The following is a 19,059-nucleotide window of genomic DNA, read 5'->3' on the forward strand; positions in this document are numbered from 1 at the left end:
TACAATCCAATGAAGCACTGCGAATGACATAAATTAAAAATAATGGAGAAATATAAAATTATACATTTGATATTTTGAATTGTTGACTATAAAAAGTATATATTTTTAGTTTGTTGCAAAATTTGCAAAAGTTTATGCAAGTTTGTTGTATAATCATGGCAGCTTTTTTGCAAGTTTTTTTGGGCACAGTTCGCAGTGATTCTCTGATTGGTGGAATTTTCTCTACAGCATCATGGGTAATGTAGTTTTTCACAATAAAAAAAGGGCTGTCAAACATGATAAAAAAAATAAAAAAATAAAGAAATAGTGCAGCTGACAGCTTCAACAGAAGCATATCCCATTGATTAACAACCTCAGAGTGCAAAACTAGGGCTTTCTTTAAAGCTTTATAAGACATCTTTAAATATCAATGTCCCTATGGAGAAAATGAATGAAGTTTTGTGACTTTTTTTGACAGCTGTCAGTTCAAAGGTTAATTTATAGATGAGCTCTAGCAGCTTCTGACACGTGTGAGTTCTGAAGTCTGATGGGAAAACTGCCTTAAAGGCATACTTCACCGATTAGCATGTATTTTCGGGTGACCGTGCTTCCCTCCCTCATGTCCCCCTGAGACGAGAGATTTCTGTATTGTGTGTCTGGAAAAAAAACTCAGATGACGCAAAAATCGTCATTTAGTGTCATCAGAGGCTTATTAGTCCAGAGGCGAGAGACTCCAGCCAGTAGGAGGAGCTCGTCCCGCATGTGTTCAACTCGCCCATAGGGGGATCTCACCATAAAACGCCGTCTTTTCAGTTTCGAGTCGACTAGTAGCCTAGTTGTATAATTTCTCCCGATACTGCCCTCTGTAACCGGTAGGCGTGGCTTGGGAGTGGCCTCGTAGGGCAGAGAAGCAAGTGCATTCTGGGAGTTGTTGTCTTTCATCCACATGAGCCAAAAATACATTTTCTGGCTTTTCTCAGTCTAGAAGGTACCAACTTCTAAAATAATTTCACATTTCTACTACATAAAGAACCCAATTTAAATACACATTCATCTTTCCAGCGGTGAAATATCCCTTTAATAACTTCTTTTTCCTTACTTCTACCTCTCTCTCTCTCTCTCTCTCTCTCTCTCAGAGTAAATGACAGTATTCTGTTTGTGAATGACGTTGATGTTCGGGAGGTGACCCACAGTCAGGCAGTGGAAGCCCTCAAAGAGGCGGGCGCTATCGTCAGACTCTATGTATTACGCAGGAAACCCATCGCTGAGAAAGTCACCGAACTCAAGCTCATCAAAGGGCCAAAAGGTATGGACAATAAATCGTATTTGAGTACTAAAGATGCACTACACCATTGTGTTACTGTATCTTTGGTTTGACACTGTACTAGGGTGGATGCAGCATCACACAAAAGCAAAAGTTTTCTTTACCAGATACTCTATTTATGGGTCTATTTATCATGCACATTTATTCATTTAGCAGACGCTTTTATCCAAAGCAACTTGAAAATGAGGAATACAAAAGAGCGATTCATCTTAAGGAGGCAATAACAGAAGAAGCGCTAGAAATTCAAAGAATATTTAGGATTTTAGAGTATTATCACCCATTATTAAGTTGTTCTGCAACTGTCAAAAAAGTGTCCAAGTGCATCTTTTTAACAAATGATCTTTCTCTCTCAGGGCTAGGCTTTAGTATAGCGGGTGGTGTCGGTAACCAGCACATCCCTGGTGACAACAGCATTTATGTCACCAAGATCATCGAGGGAGGGGCGGCTCATAAGGACGGACGACTACAGATTGGTGATAAGATACTGGCGGTAAGACGACACATATGCATCATTGATGAGAACTAATACACATGTGTTAAGATAGACTGGAGTAATTGATTTAAGCAGCATCACATAGTCACTGGCTCTTCAATGCTGCCACCTGCTGGTCACAAATGGAGCTACAGCAGTACAGGAGAAAAGCAGTCAATTCATCTATCTGTAGTGTTCACTTTGAAACATTGACGAGCACTTCTTTTTCACAAGGGACACTTGCTCCATAACATCAGTCTCTGCATCTATGCGGCTTTCCTGTAGCTCAAACAGTAGAGCGTTGGCGCTTGCAACGCCAAGATCATGGGTTCGATTCCCAGTGAAAGCATGTAAATGTGTACCTTGAAATGCAATGTAAGTCTGCCAAAAGCGTAAATCTAATGTCAACTGCAGGTGAATAATGTGTGTTTGGAGGACGTGATGCATGAGGATGCGGTGGGTGCGCTGAAGAACACAGCCGAGGTCGTCTACCTCAGAGTGGCAAAGCCAAATAACCTGTACCTTACCAACAACTACAACCCACCAGACCTCACAAGCAGTGAGTACACAGAAATGCTGATTATTTCACAGATTTAACACAGGAAAATAAACAGTTGTGCTTGAGGATATCTCATTTACTTTCAAGCAAAACTCTTAAATATCTTTTCAAGATTCAATGGCAAACATTAGTAAATCCAGCTTTAACTGTTTTTGTGTGTGTGTTCACCCTTCAGCGTACTCTCCGCATATGGACTCGGACCTTGGACATCCAAACTTCCTGGCCTCGGATTACCCACAAGCCCTCACTCCCACCTCACCGAGCCGCTTTTCTCCTGTGCTGCATGGCTTAATGGGAGATGACGACTTACCCAGGTAATGCTGTCTGGCAAACTGCAAGCTAATGAATCAGCAGTTCTCGCACATTACAATAAATTGTAAGGATTTAGAATGGAGTTTTATTCATCACCTTGGGTGGGCAAATAAATAAATAAAATAATTGGCAGTAGAGATTAAAAATCAACTCAATTAACAGCTTTGATGCAAACAGCAGCAGAAATTGTATTGCCAAACTGTCTTTATAGATTTAGTGTTTGGAATTTATTAACAAAACTCAGTAAACCCTTCCTGTTTGGATTCTCCAAGTTAAGAGCAAATAAATACCCAAAAGTTTAAAACTGTAAAGGTTAAGCTGGATTCTACACTGTTAAACTGGTGACCATTGAGTGACAGTCATGGATGGCTTTGATCCCAAAGGGTTCATTATATTATTCACTTAAAATATTCATTCTAAAGCACATATGATCCAAACAAAATCCTTCAAATGAGATCCACAAATATATATATATATATATATATATATACATACATACACTCACCTAAAGGATTATTAGGAACACCATACTAATACTGTGTTTGACCCCCTTTCGCCTTCAGAACTGCCTTAATTCTACGTGGCATTGATTCAACAAGGTGCTGAAAGCATTCTTTAGAAATGTTGGCCCATATTGATAGGATAGCATCTTGCAGTTGATGGAGATTTGTGGGATGCACATCCAGGGCACGAAGCTCCCGTTCCACCACATCCCAAAGATGCTCTATTGGGTTGAGATCTGGTGACTGTGGGGGCCATTTTAGTACAGTGAACTCATTGTCATGTTCAAGAAACCAATTTGAAATGATTCGAGCTTTGTGACATGGTGCATTATCCTGCTGGAAGTAGCCATCAGAGGATGGGTACATGGTGGTCATAAAGGGATGGACATGGTCAGAAACAATGCTCAGGTAGGCCGTGGCATTTAAACGATGCCCAATTGGCACTAAGGGGCCTAAAGTGTGCCAAGAAAACATCCCCCACACCATTACACCACCACCACCAGCCTGCACAGTGGTAACAAGGCATGATGGATCCATGTTCTCATTCTGTTTACGCCAAATTCTGACTCTACCATCTCAATGTCTCAACAGAAATCGAGACTCATCAGACCAGGCAACATTTTTCCAGTCTTCAACTGTCCAATTTTGGTGAGCTTGTGCAAATTGTAGCCTCTTTTTCCTATTTGTAGTGGAGATGAGTGGTACCCGGTGGGGTCTTCTGCTGTTGTAGCCCATCCGCCTCAAGGTTGTGCATGTTGTGGCTTCACAAATGCTTTGCTGCATACCTCGGTTGTAACGAGTGGTTATTTCAGTCAAAGTTGCTCTTCTATCAGCTTGAATCAGTCGGCCCATTCTCCTCTGACCTCTAGCATCAACAAGGCATTTTCGCCCACAGGACTGCCGCATACGGGATGTTTTTCCCTTTTCACACCAGTCTTTGTAAACCCTAGAAATGGTTGTGCGTGAAAATCCCAGTAACTGAGCAGATTGTGAAATACTCAGACCGGCCCGTCTGGCACCAACAACCATGCCACGCTCAAAATTGCTTAAATCACCTTTCTTTCCCATTCTGACATTCAGTTTGGAGTTCAGGAGATTGTCTTGACCAGGACCACACCCCTAAATGCATTGAAGCAACTGCCATGTGATTGGTTGATTAGATAATTGCATTAATGAGAAATTGAACAGGTGTTCCTAATAATCCTTTAGGTGAGTGTATATATATATACAGATGGTGGACAACCAGAATGCCTATTACCGCCGCGCCAAAAATAAACCAGCCGCATTTCAAAGTCGTTCCCGAAATGACCGCCAAGTGGCGCAAAGGGACATTGTGCAAAACAGCAGCAATTGCCGTATTTTAAAATGTAAGTGGGTTAAATATAAAACCCTAAGCCTAATAGGCATATTGTTCATATAAATAGGCCTATTAGGCTACAACAGAATAGAACCAAAGATAGAATCAATTTTAGAACTGAAAAAATAGAATCAAAAGTTAAAATTAGAGACAATATTAGGAGCAATGACGCTGAATATTTTTACTATTCTATTGAGGAATTAGATAAATGAAGAGCTCTCGTGAGCGATACAATTGCATAGTAATTTATAGTGATTTCAAAAGCAGTCCTTAAAAAAAAAATACATGGAGTAGTGTGGCATAATTTTTTTTTAAGAGAGATTACGCGGAACGCGTTTTAGTTAAGATCCTGGTTTCAATGCCCTTATATAGGCTACGCTACTGCTTAAAAAAATGTCACAACGCGTTTTGAGATTGTTTTGAATTAAAAATTGAAGTTTAAAATGTAGTGTTTTGGCACACCAGGTCGAGTGGCGTTACGCATTGTTCAAAAATCAGGTTTTATTCTGGCATGTTGAATTGGCGTTAGAATTTTTTTTAGATTTTAGATTTCGTTCGATTTTTTTTCTCATAACAGCTAAAATAACTTAATATATGCCTTGTCTTAATATGACCTACTTAATATAGGCAATAGGCATATAATAGCCTATATAATAAATTAGCAAAACTTGGCCACTAAATATTTAATTTTCAATTATTTTAATTATCACAATTAAAGTTTTAATTTTATTAAATTGAACAAGCAGCATTTAATCAAATATTCTAAAAGATGTATTATTAATAATAATGTTATTTCAACATAATATTTCGTTTTTTCGACATAATATGTGCGTGCAACAAGCAAGATGTGTATTTGTAAATCCGGTGATGCGTGCATAGATTTTTATCAATAAACTAGTGTTTTCTGACAGTGTCGACTGCAAAGATGAAGTTGACGATCGCCATATTTGTAGTGAACGCACCTAGAGAGAAATGCACGTAAAGACATAATCAGAGAGTAGCCTTTTTCTTTTCGTTTTGAATTATTTCGTTTGAAGACATTTCAAGCTTTGTGTATTTGATGTATTTATCATGTCTGTGTGAGGCATACGCTGAGTTTCGTTAAGTTAGGAGGATGAGATGCGCTCTAGCTGACGTGCAATGCAAGTGACCGCGCGGGCGCCTCCATGATTAGTGTCTGTTATATTTGCTTCTCTTACTTATCTCTTAAATCCAGCAATTGGTTGATGAAAAATTTATTAAAATTAAGATACAATTTATAGAAAACGAAATTCACTTTAAAGAAAGGTTTTCTACTAAACAAAACTTAATGAAGTGGTCAAAATCATGTCTGACCCACTCCATATCCATCTCTCGATATAATGCATCCTATCTTACTCGTGCTGTTCACTTTTCATATTCAACATAGATGGAAAAAAATAACATTAGAATATTTTAACAAATATGATACTAAATGAGATTATTTAATGGCTACAACAGTATAGTAGGCCTGACTCTATTTGTACAAATTGCTGCACATTAATTTAATTAAATGAAACCTTGTAACGAATTCACACTGTAGGGTAGACTGTGTACAGTTGAGACACCTTAAATAACTTGCGTTCGCAGCAAGCACAAGTCGTGATTTTTGCTGTGCACTTGCATATTAGTGTCAGCTGGGAAGGAAATATAGAGACCAGACCTCTTGGAACTTTAATTGAATACATAGCGTTGGTAAAGCATACTGAAATTACATCCCTACAAATGTATGCCCTACTGAAAATAAATGTATCGAATTTAAGCAAAGTAGCCTAAATGTTAAGACTGTAAGCCCTTTGCTTTTTTCGTAGCCTATAAAGGATTCTTATAGCCGACTTTGTGTTAATTTAATCTGTAGAGGATTTTTTTAACTCAAACATTAACACTGAAATAAATGAAACTAAAGTATTGTAAATTTTTTGGCACACCACGACGAGTGGCGCTATGCATTGTTCTAAAGCCAGGTTTTATTCTAGCATGTTGAATTAGTGTTTGACAAACGCGGCGGCGCGTTCTTTTGAATGAAGAGCGCTTCTCGCTCGTGTGAGCGAACACACACTGGAACGTTAGGCCATGTGCAACGAGTGAATCGTGGCCGAGTGGTTGAACTTACGTTACGATCATTTAGATGACACGGGTTCGAAACCCGAACTAACTTAGACTACTGATATTTTTATATTAGCCTATTAATGCATTGTATAGTCTATTGTTGATGCAGAGAGATTTGTCTATAGTTCTAAAACATAGTTTTTTGCTTATAGCCTATTTACAAAATAAAATCACCATGCATTTCCATTTTACACCAAGGAACAAATATTATACAATGACTTTACTTCTGTAACCTATAATAATTCCAATCGTAATTTCAAAAGCAGTTCTGTAAAAAAAATAATATATAGGCTATAGGCTATATATATATGACGTTTAAACGACAAACAATAAAATCAGAACCAGTATTCTGTTGCGTTCATGGTTCCAGTGGCAGTAATGCATCCACGGCTTTTAAAAATGTCACAAAGCGTTTTGAGATTGTTTTGAATGAAATATTGAAGTTAATAATTAAGTGTTTTGGCACACCACGACGAGTGGCAAACTCTTTGTTTTGTTTTGCAAACTCAGCTAGCCTGTGGGGGGTTTGGAGAAGGCAATAGTTGCTTTATCGTGGGGGTGCAGGACAGAGGTGTTAATGTTCCGTCTTTCATATGGAGAGTGTCGGAGCCAGCCTGATGAGCAGGCAAAGGCAAAATTCTAAGGATTAACCCTCTGGAGTCTGAGCGTTTTTTTGGGCCCTGGGGGTGTTCTGACATGCCCTGACATTTGTGCTTTTTTCAGTTGCTTATAAACATATTAATGGCAAAGGTGTAAATTCACTCTATATAGCACAAACAGGACTACAATAATATGTGAGCCACATGTATGTACATGTTTTCATTTTTGAGAGAATAATGTTTATGCGTGGTTATCGAAAAAACTAAAAATTAAAATTTTTGAAATAAGACCACAAAACACATACTAAATATGTGGCAATAAGACTTTTGACTTATGGATGTCGTCGCCTATAGTTTTTTCTTCAAAATTATGTGAAAATAGTCTTGCTTTATCGTTCACATAAAACCATACATTGATTTAAATTGATGTAAAACAGGTTTTGCTTGGAAAGCCAATATGCGAGGGGGCGTGAACGAGGAGTGGTTTACACCTTAGAATACACCCACTCTGCATAATGATGAGCCATTCACTCAGGTGTGACACTGACTGAGCCACAATGAAAGGACAAAAGATATATTTAGAAGAAGACTTATATTGACCATTTAAGATTTTGCTTACATCTATCTTGTAAATATGTTTTGCTATTTTATTAAAATGGTTACAATTACAACAATAATTACAATTTCAACAATATTTCAAGTGTACTCTTTCTTTGTAAAAAAAAAATGATTATAGGCCCTACATTTTATCTATGTATTCATTAGTTTGAATATAACCAACATTGGAACAGCTAACATCTTAGTTGATGACTTTATTTTTGACAAAAATCGTATTTTATATATAGAAATGGCTAAACAAAAGCTTATTTGATGTGGCAGTATATTCTACAGTAAAAACTGTACCCAAATCTACTAAACAAAATGTTGTCTTTCATATTTCGTCTGACTGTAACGTTGTTTTCATGAAATATTAGGGCATATTGTTAATTTGCAGTTTAATACGTTGCTTATACAAATAGCCTACATTTTATTTCAACATTCAGTCGATGTTTACTTATCTCAGTATAGCAATGCAGTTTGCTAAAACATCATCATTCATTCACACACGCGATTTAAATTGAAACTGTCTTTGCCAGCTGTGGTAAACAGCGCGCATCTCTGCCGTTTATTCATTCATAAACAGAAACCCACGTGAAGAAATTCACGTGAGAAGGAAAAAACTTACTTGTATTCCTCAGCTCGCTCCTCGATATACCCGCACTTCTGAGGGACATTTTCGATTAGTATTATTCCTCACAGCGCTGCAAGACGGTGTAAACAATGATCTAAATAAACGTGTGTGTTTTCTCGAGCTGATGGGGGCGTTCACAGGATTGCCTCAGCCATTTGCGTTTGAATAGCGCGCGCTCTCCGTGGGCGGGGCCGATTATAACGTAATGAGATGAGATGAGCTCGACTGGAATCGCTCTCTTTTAATACAGATTTCACAAGATGAGAATAATTGTTTTTTTATATAAATGACTTCATTTAAAAGAAGAGAATTCAAGCTTCATGCCTGTCTGTCTGTATGTCTGTTTGACTGAGTATTCGCTGAGTTATTGTTAATTTTCGGACGCGTTTCAGAATGGACTTCACTGGCAGAGAGAAGGCAGAACTCGCTTCGTGTTTATTTTTCTTTATTTGGCAAAAAGCACAACACTTTGTTTTTATTGTGAGTATACACAAAAATAATACACATTTAACAGAATCGATTGATGTATGAAACTCCTATGGAAAATCAAAGTCAACAGAGTATTTCTGAGTTTCTTTTACACTAATAAAAAAAAAGCGAGCTGGTATCGCCGGCGATACAGCCGACCTCAGGGGGTTAATCTCAAAATCTCCAAAAGTCCATAGCCTACGTACAGTAGGCCCTATATTTATATTGTAGTTTTATTGATTGTATTTAAAGGTTTTCCACAAACAATTTCAATTTAGCAGCTCTTTAATTCGCGACCCACCTCGTTTTATTGTAAAGTGAATTCAGCAAGGCATGTTGTATCTTTGAAGGAAAAAAAGCTATTTGTTACAGTTTTTTCTTCGTGATTTGTGTGGATGACACACAGCCACATATACAGTATTATCAGCTGTATGGTGTTTTTTTTTACGCTGAAATGCTTAATTTCGAGAGAGACCCGGCGCGCGCAGTGAGGGAGACCAAACTTACTATAAAAATATCCAGCGCGAGAGAGGCAAAGAAAAACGCCTGTTCTTAATTTATGTTGCTTTGAACTTTTTTCGTTTTGTACCGTTTAAATTTTTTAATTTAGCTGCAATTTCTTTGACAATAGAAATTTAAAATGTTGCAAGAATAAGATTCTGTGTTTCTTATTTTGCATCACAAAGGGAATAAACTCTATCGATGCAACCCTGTTTAAATAAATAAACTGTCCCGACACTTTATTCATACCTTGAAATGTGCGATGGGTTTTCAAACTTAATTAATTTTCTTATACATTTTCATTGTTTATTTTTTAATTGAAAGCAATACTGTATTGAAAGTATTTTTCTGATTTGTTCGATCTGTTTTGAAAAATGTCTTCCGTTGCTATGGCCGGGTATAACTGTCAGTCATCTCAATCTCGTGAATGATTCACACACACACAAAAAAATAATTTAGCAGATTTATATTTTTACATATTCAATCAGTCTCATTTTTGTTCAAATAATAAAAAAAAAATAAAAAAAAAAATAAAAAAAAAATATATATATATATATATATATATATATATATATATATATATATATATATATATATATATATATATTATAAACAGATAGGAAACTTACCTTTTAAAATGCCGCAGTTGCTGCTGTTTTGCCCTGTCACTTGCGCCACCCGGTATAGCCTAGTCATTTCGCGAACGACTTTGAAATTCGACTGGTTTATTTTTTCTGCGGCAGTAATAGGCATTGTGGTTGATTATTTATTAAAGAATTCAATTGATAATCATAACAACAAGTAAGCCTATTTAATTCTGAATATAACAAAGAATGCTTAAACCGACTAACATCGGTTAGTAGCCTAACTGCAAGTCCTGAAAATGTTTTAATTTTACGGTAAATTATTTTAATTTATTTCACTGTTATGTTTCAGTTAATAAATCTACAAACACATTAAAATAACACGAAGTAAATGACAAGTAACCTATTGACATAGCCTTTCTAAATTATAGAAAAACTGGGCACACAATGTTAACGTGTGTCTACTTCTTTTAAATTTAATGAATTTGAATTCGTTTAACCACAAGATTTATCTTGAATTTATCTGTGACCTCAGCTCAGATTACTGCCGCGGCAGATTACGTCATAAAGAGAATAAACTGACACTTTTCAAAGTCTGTGATTACAGCGCCACTCAGCGGTAAAAGGCAGCAAATACACATCCCAATTTTGCCGCCGCGGGAACGGCGGCGGTAAAAGTCTCATTCTGGTTGTCCACCATCTGTATATATTTGCACCTAGGCCTGACTTTTACATCGAAAATGGACAACAAAAGCCTAAATAAATGATTTATGGGTTTCTGTAACGTTCCTAAATAATGTGCTCATCTGCAGCCACAGATAGAGCACCTGTCACTCACAAAATTTATAATGAACCAATATTTTAATCAATTTGATAACGCTTTAAACTATCAATAAGAGTGCAAGCCTGAGGCGTAGGAGTGTAGTATCAGCTCTGTCTGATGCATTATACCTTCATTAAATCCATTCTGCAGAATTTCACAGCTTCTCTTCATAATCAGAGCTGAAAAAGTATCATATCTAATTTCATTCCCTGTCACTCTCGCCTCAGGCTTGCTCAATGCCGGACTAAAGGAATAAAGAATCATGGAATAACTTCGTTGCAGCTCCCAGATAAAGATAATTATAGCTGGGCGATATGACCAAAATCGTATACCACAAAAGGAGTCATTTTTTTAAATGATACAGCACATTTCATTATATAGTAATCCGATCTGAAATGTTGTCCGTATACCAAAACATATACATATAGGTTTTTATATTTCTCAACAAAAAAACACAAAATGTCTGCAAATTAAATTCAACAACTTTTAAACTCACGCCAGCCTTTTCACCAACTGGTTACACTCACGATTCCATATTCAATTACGTTTTCTCCGTTGCTCTCAGTAGTGAATATTTTCAGCCAGTCTTACCCAGATGTCAAAGTGGCACTGATGTATCTGCATCATTTTTCTGAAAATAATCAATTAAATAGAGCTAAATACATTGACAGTCATATATTATCATATAACCCAGCCCTAAAACAGCTCAGTGTAACATATAAGACATTAAAGTGCCCCTATTAGGCTATTTTAAAGGTTCCTAATTTCATTTTGGAGGTGAAATGTACAATGCAAATGTGTTACAAACCCATGTAGGAATTACTGATGACTCGTTTCAGGCCGTTCAGAATCAATTATTTCTTTTAGGAGACAATAACTCCATTTATCTGAACTTTGATCTTTGAAACTTTGCAGACCTTTTACGTTCACAAACAGCGATATTACACACTGCATTAAAGATAATATCCGAAAAAGCATAATGTGGCTCTTTAAGAAATTACAGACACAACAGTGTGACTTTCAGTAAAGCTGCTTTAAAACAGTGTGCATTGTAAAAGCACTAGACTTGACTAAAGCCAGCTGTGTATCTAAACCAACAATAGTTTAAAAATAATTATTTATATAAATAAATTAGGGCTGTGAAAAGATAAATTGCGATTAATCGCATCCAAAATAAAAGTTTGTGTTTACATAATAAATGTGTGTGTACTGCATATAATTATATAAATACACACACATGCATGTATTTATTTAAGAAATATTTGCATGTATATACTGTATTTATATATAATTTATATTATATATAAATATAAATATTTTATATATAAATAACACATTTTCCTTAAATATATACACGCGTGTATTTATACATACAAAATATTTATACACAGTACACACACATTTATTTTTGTAAACACAAACTTTTATTTTGGATGCGATTAATCACGATTCATCTTTTCACAGCCCTAAAATAAATGTTAGCTTGTTCGCATAAATACATCAATAAATTGATTCACTTTCCATATCTGGCTGACAGCACAGGATACATCAAATGTGAAGTAATGTGTTTTTTACTGGAAAAGATTATCACCATTATCCTGGAATTCCTCTGTAATATATCTTTCCCTTCTGTTGTGTGTCTTAGGGACCCGAGGCGTGTTGTGATCCATAGAGGATCGACGGGTTTGGGGTTTAATATTGTTGGAGGAGAGGATGGAGAGGGAATATTCATCTCTTTCATCCTGGCGGGAGGCCCTGCGGACCTGAGCGGAGAACTGCGCAAGGGAGATCAAATCTTGAGTGTGAGAACACACACACACACACACACACACACGTACTCATGTATCAACAACATAATCTCAATATGAAAGGATTTTCACACCATGCTTTTGCATTTTGGGGATTCGAGCAGCAGCTGCAGTCAAATCACATGTTTTGAATCGAGAATTACAGTACAGAAAAATACCATGATGTGCCTGACAACTGCAGCTAATGCTGGACATGATGGCAGATCAATGTTTAATGATTAAAGGGATAGTTCACTTTGAAATTAAATTTTGGTATGTTTTAGCTTACCTCAAGGGCATCCAAGATGTAGGTGTCTTTGTTTCCGCAGTAGTTTCAATTTTGATATTTTTAGGTCAAACCGTTCTTGTCTGTCAGTCATATAATGCAGGTCGATGGTCACTGTCTCAAAGAGCATGCACAGAGTCCAAATTAAAACAATTCCCCATCGTCCAAATTAAACAATTCCCCATCGTAAGTACACATTGATGGCCTAAGACACGAAACGAGCGGTTTGTGTGAGAAAACGAACAGTATTTATATCGTTGTTACCTCTTGTACACAGCCACGTCCAAGTGATCTGAGAGCGCGGGCGGTATAGATATATACACTAGATGTCGCCTTGGCTACTGCAGTTCATTGGAACGAAACCGTAGCAAAGGCGACATCTAGTGTATATATCTATACCGCCCGCGCTCTCAGATCACTTGGACGTGGCTGTGTACAAGAGGTAACAACGATATAAATACTGTTCGTTTTCTCACACAAACCGCTCGTTTCGTGTCTTGGGCCATCAATGTGTACTTACGATGGGGAATTGTTTAATTTGGACTCTGTGCATGCTCTTTGAGACAGTGACCATAGACCTGCATTATATGACTGACAGACAAGAACGGTTTGACCTAAAAATATCAAAATTGAAACTACTGCGGAAAAAAAGACACCTACATCTTGGATGCCCTTGAGGTAAGCTAAAACATACCAAAAATTAATTTCAAAGTGAACTATCCCTTTAACTATACGTGCATTCTGTATCTTTTAATGGAGAGTGCATTCATCTTTGCCCATGTATCATAAATAACACCTGACAATCAAAGATGAAGTGCATAGTGTAACAAATGCTCTTTGCCAAAAAATGAGGGAAAAAATCCTGTACATCAATATTGTACATATTTATGCTGAGTATGCTTATCATCATAATATTAATATGCCATTTAAAAGACAGAAATGTTAAAATATATTCAAATTGGAAACACTTTAAATTAATAATGTTTCATTAATAATGTTTCACAATATTATAATTTTTACAGTATTTTTTTATTTAATAAAAGTGATTTAAAATCTTACCAACCCAAACTTTTCAACAGTAGTGTGTATTTATGGAAGTCATTTTAGACTCCCATATTGTACATTTTTATTATATTGCTAATTATGCTGATTGTCATAATATTATTATTATTATTATTATTATTATAAAGCTGTTTGGATTAGTTGATGCCAGCATATAGAGATCTGAAAATGCAAATATATCTCAATTAAATTTGGTAAGAGTCTAATATTCACAGCAATAAAGAAAAGTTATTGTTGATATTTAATTTGCTTTCTTAATGCAGCAGTATTGATAACAGTAACGCTTCTGGCTGTGAGATGTGTCATATAATGATATGATGTGTTTCTCAGGTGAATGGAGTGGATCTCCGGGTCGCTACACATGAACAAGCAGCGGCTGCCTTGAAGAATGCAGGACAGACTGTAACCATCATCGCTCAGTACAGGCCAGAAGGTCAGAACACACACACACACACACACACACATTGGGTTTCCATGTTTTATGGGGACTTTCCTTAGACATAATGATTCTATTCCCTTTCACTAAACCGACCCATCACAGAAAACATTCTGCAATTTAAAAAAACATCATTTAATATGATTTATAAGCTGTTCTCCTCATGGAAACCAAAAATGTTTTTGTCCCTATAACTTATGGTTTACCTGAACCACACACACACACACACACACACACACACACACTTACTCACACACCTGGCAATCCTACACACTGGGTCCACAATTAGCACTTACTAAATACAGATTAAAAAAAGAAAATAAATAAAATGTTAATGGACAGTTTACAGTTAATCTTATAGAAACTTGAAAATACGTGTGTTTGTACTATATTTCTTTAAAATAATTGGCTATTGTTTAGATATTTTGCTATATAATGCATACACTATATGTTGTTTATACATTTTTATTTGTGGCTGAAGTCTCAAATAGTTTTTGGGGCCACTGTATACACTACCGTCAGTGGCAGCGCTAGGCTTTCTGGGGCTCGAGCTCCGTCAGACATTTGCATAGCACCGCCAATAATGAATGTTTTAATGTGTATATCTGTATAAACAATGGTCTTGATGAGGGGAGGAGTCAAATCAGCCACGCTCAGGTATTAGCGAATAGTGATCATATTAAGCTCCTCATCAACAGTATCATAATGAAGCGCTATTACTGTAAATATGAAGCAAAAGACCACACACACACACACACACACACACACACACACTTCAGACACATCTCAGAATAGCTCAGAAAACAACAACAACATACGTATTGTGCTCTTGTAATCTGCTATTGGTGAGTAGTTACTTTAGTGGCTTAAGCCCTTTATTATTGTCGAAACCACTGATCTTTTTTTGAATATGCACTCATGTTATAAACATCAAATAATATCGTTTTTAAGATAAATTCTTGCACTCGGTTTGCCCTGGCCTAGTGGAGATGAAAACAGAAAAGGTTGTTTTCGATGATGTACCTTGTCAAGTCAAAAGTTCAACTTTTAAAAACAGGTCTCGACACCCTGCGCTCTTTTCCATGTTGTTTGCTTTTTAAAAGCACAGATAAATGTATTCTTTTAGCTTACCTCAGTTGTAAAGCCCTCATTACCTGTTCCGGCCAGTAGGTGGCACTGTAAGTCTGCAGGTTTCAATAAACCGTTATTGATTCAAAGAGCTGAGGAAATAATAAAGATGTTCAGCAAAATTGATAACGTGCTTAATAACTGTATACTCTTTACAGCGTGACCTTGTAAATTTGTAGTTTTAAGATAAAATGGAAAATTGTGTTTGTTTGTGCAGAGTACAGTCGATTTGAAGCTAAAATTCATGACCTCAGAGAGCAGTTGATGAACAGCAGTATGGGCTCTGGAACAACTACATTACGAAGTAACCCAAAACGAGGGTTTTATATCAGGTAAACATACAACACACACACCACAACTCTACATTATGAACACACTAATGAAGGAGTCACATGTACAAATCTGGCTTACAATATTTCCAAATCCATTACCTTCCTCTTCTCGGCATCATTTCCTGTCCTCTTTCCACTATACTCCTCCACAGTATAATATGTGCAGTATACTCTTTTTTTTTTTTGTATGCATGCCCTTGTGAAAAAGATTTTATAAAATATACTTGAGTGAAAACTGAAAGTAAAGTTTTCAACATGTTTAAAATGAAAGTAAAATGTGTTATACATTTTTGTTTGACATTATTTATTCACATAAAATGATTTATATTAAATGCAGTTATCTGAACTTTAGAGTCCTTTTTTTGACCCACTTCAGTACATCTCTACATATAATTTTATAATTACTTCTATTGTCTTTGAAATATGATTAAAGTGCACTGGCAAATGTACTGACAATCATTTATGGTTAACTAAAATATATTTTAATGTCATTTTTACTGAAACTTATGTCTAGCATTTAAATATATTTGTAATTAAACATTTATAATGATGAAGTTGCAATTTAGTGCATTTAAAATATATTAACTTTAAATGTAATATTGAATAACACTAAAGTTAAAATTATAATCCAGTACTTTACATGTGCTTTAGTGTGTTAGTCCACACATCAAAATAAGTGTGCTTCTTTAAAGCATAATGATTTAACATGAAAAAAGTGAAACTTTTAATTTGACAATATTACAAAGTGCACTTTTTAAAAAGTGTATTTAAGTGTGTTAAGAAAGTCATGAAAGTTGACTCTCTTTAAGTGTACTTTCAAGATTTGAATAGCACTACAATAACACATTCAATATAATTAAGCACACTTGTTTTTCTACAAGCTGAGCACACTGTGTAAATGTATCCCATAATCCACTGCACTCAACGTGACAAATGAACTGGATACTATATATACTGCTAATTTAATCTCTTTCTCATTATTTACGTGTTAATTTTTGAGTTGCAATGAGAAGTGTAGCCTTCTATAGTTTCAGATGTGTGTTGCTGCATACTGAGTGCTGTTCAACATACTATTTAAAAAATAGGCAACACTGCTTAGTATGCAGAAAGTAATCAGAGGGCTAGTATTCCATTCTGAACATAACCAATGAATAACAATGAAAAAGGACAAAATATAAGGTCTGTGTTGCTTAAAGGGATGGTTCGGAGTAATTTCAACCTAGGGTCCTTTGCACCATGACCTCGAGCCAAACACCCCCCAGAAGCCTTTTTCCCCTTAAAGTTAGAGCTTATTTAGAGATATCTGCCGGATGGTTTAGTGCAGTCGCTAATGGATCCAATGATGTATCTCGTAAATTACCCCACTAATAATGCCCAGAATGGTACCAAACTTCTACAGTAGTACAAATAGGTTCTGTACTCATAAAACGAGGCATTGGAAAGTTTGTAAGTACATCAGGAGTTTATTTAAATAACACTTGTCTGACGGCTAATGCTACCGCTAACCCGGACGTCAACGTCACTTCAGTGATTTGGGAAAAGCACATAAAAGTCCTGGCAGAAAGCGATGCATAAGGATTTTACTCCAAACCGTCCCTTCAACCCAATTCCATGATTTTCCTTTGATGTTCCTCCTTTTCAGTCCTTCTGTCTGTAACTGTCCTCCTTTATCCTCTCTTTTCCCCGTGACTTATGTCTCTCTCTCTCTCTCTCTCTCTCTCTCTCTCTCTCTCTCTCTCTCTCTCTCTCTCTCTCTCTCTCTCTCTCTCGTTTGGCAGGGCTCTGTTTGACTATGATAAGACCGCAGACTGTGGTTTCCTGAGTCAGGCTGTGGGCTTTAGGTTTGGAGATGTGCTGCATGTTTTGGACTGTGGAGATGAGGAGTGGTGGCAGGCCTGCAGAGTCAGTCCTCAGGGGGATGAGGAGGAGGTCGGCTTCATCCCCAGCAAGAGGAGGTGTGTGTGTGTGTGTGTGTGTGTGTGTGTGTGTGTGTGTGTGTGTGTGTGTGTGTGTGTGTGTGTGTGTGTGTGTGTGTGTGTGTGTGTGTGTGTTATCTCCTCTGTTGTCCTTGAACAAAATAATATTCACACACGGTTACAAGGACGTGCTCTAGAAGCATTTATCCGCACACAGCCCGAACCCAAAATAGTCATTTTAAAAGACATTTCTGTCATAAATACTTAACTGAAGCTCTATCAACAACATGTGAAATGTTAAAATCAATCATTTTCACTCCTTCCTTACGCCCATTTCACATATACTCCGTTTGCAGTGCGTATGCGGTGCATATTTTTTTCCGTACCCATATTAACAGGTTAGAGCTTTCACACTGCACGTTACAGTCCGTCTATCCGTTCCAGTTGCGGTGCGTATACAGCAGTGCAGAGATCGTTTCCGCACCGAGTCTATCTCTGCAAACGCTGAATTAAAGGGACAGCGCATTGTACGTGGTCAAAATGAACACAGATTTACATGAAAATATAATAATCTCATCGTAAAATCAATTAAATAAAATGTAGTAATCTCACCATAAATGTATTTAATTAGATTCTACTATTTTTCACAGTCATCTTTTTACTTAAAGACCGGGGTAAAGTAAGGAAAACTACAATTTACCTCAACAAGGCGACATAATGAACGACACTCGTCTCATTCATGGAGGTGGAAAATCAAGTTCTTTGTGACATGCAAGATTTATTGTATTAAAATTTAAATGCAAAAGAAAAGGCACGAGAGTCTGCTGTTTATGTCAATTTTAAGTTTTAATTTAAAATGTTTGCGTTTTTTTTTTTTTTCATGTGCTATTTCAGCTGTGTAACTGTTGTTTTAACATTGTGTTCATCGAGATTGCAAACAGAAACACACCTTGAGAGTCAAGAATGCAGTTAGAATGTCCTCAAAAGGAAGGATATCGTGGCAAAAAAAAATTATTTTTGATATTCAATAGTTCAGCAATATCATACAGGCAAGAAAGAGTGCTGTTTTTCCCAAATATCAGCTGTTCGGTCTTGAGAAAGTATGCCAGATCGTGGAAGTCTTCTCAAAAACCTAGCTTTCAGAAGATAGTGAATTGCTATTTTGTATGTGGGGGTGGGAGTGTGGAGTGGGGTGGGGGGGTATTTGCACCATTTGCATAATTTAATTTGCATGTGGGAATAAACAACAGCATCAGATGTGCAGAATTCCTTC

At 36.5% G+C, this 19,059-nt stretch overlaps 1 protein-coding gene across 8 annotated transcripts in view; it reads left to right on the forward strand.

Annotated features, from left to right (window-relative positions):
• The window catches only part of dlg4a (discs, large homolog 4a), a 187,008-nt gene that overhangs the window by 153,988 nt on the left and 13,961 nt on the right, over positions 1 to 19,059 (forward strand). For 5 of the 8 annotated variants that reach the window (XM_082170942.1, XM_082170946.1, XM_082170941.1 and 2 more), the window contains 9 exons: positions 1,116 to 1,285; positions 1,657 to 1,793; positions 2,190 to 2,334; positions 2,510 to 2,648; positions 3,741 to 3,797; positions 12,485 to 12,641; positions 14,305 to 14,407; positions 15,756 to 15,870; positions 17,649 to 17,825. In XM_082170942.1, the coding sequence (XP_082027068.1) occupies positions 1,116 to 1,285; positions 1,657 to 1,793; positions 2,190 to 2,334; positions 2,510 to 2,648; positions 3,741 to 3,797; positions 12,485 to 12,641; positions 14,305 to 14,407; positions 15,756 to 15,870; positions 17,649 to 17,825 (1,200 nt within the window). The remainder of the gene's footprint in view (positions 1 to 1,115; positions 1,286 to 1,656; positions 1,794 to 2,189; positions 2,335 to 2,509; positions 2,649 to 3,740; positions 3,798 to 12,484; positions 12,642 to 14,304; positions 14,408 to 15,755; positions 15,871 to 17,648; positions 17,826 to 19,059) is intronic. The other 3 variants (XM_082170945.1, XM_082170944.1, XM_082170940.1) reach the window with 1 other exon arrangement.

Source organism: Leuciscus leuciscus (assembly GCF_965113295.1).
Source record: "Leuciscus leuciscus genome assembly, chromosome: 5".
NCBI classification, from domain to species: Eukaryota; Metazoa; Chordata; class Actinopteri; order Cypriniformes; family Leuciscidae; genus Leuciscus; species Leuciscus leuciscus.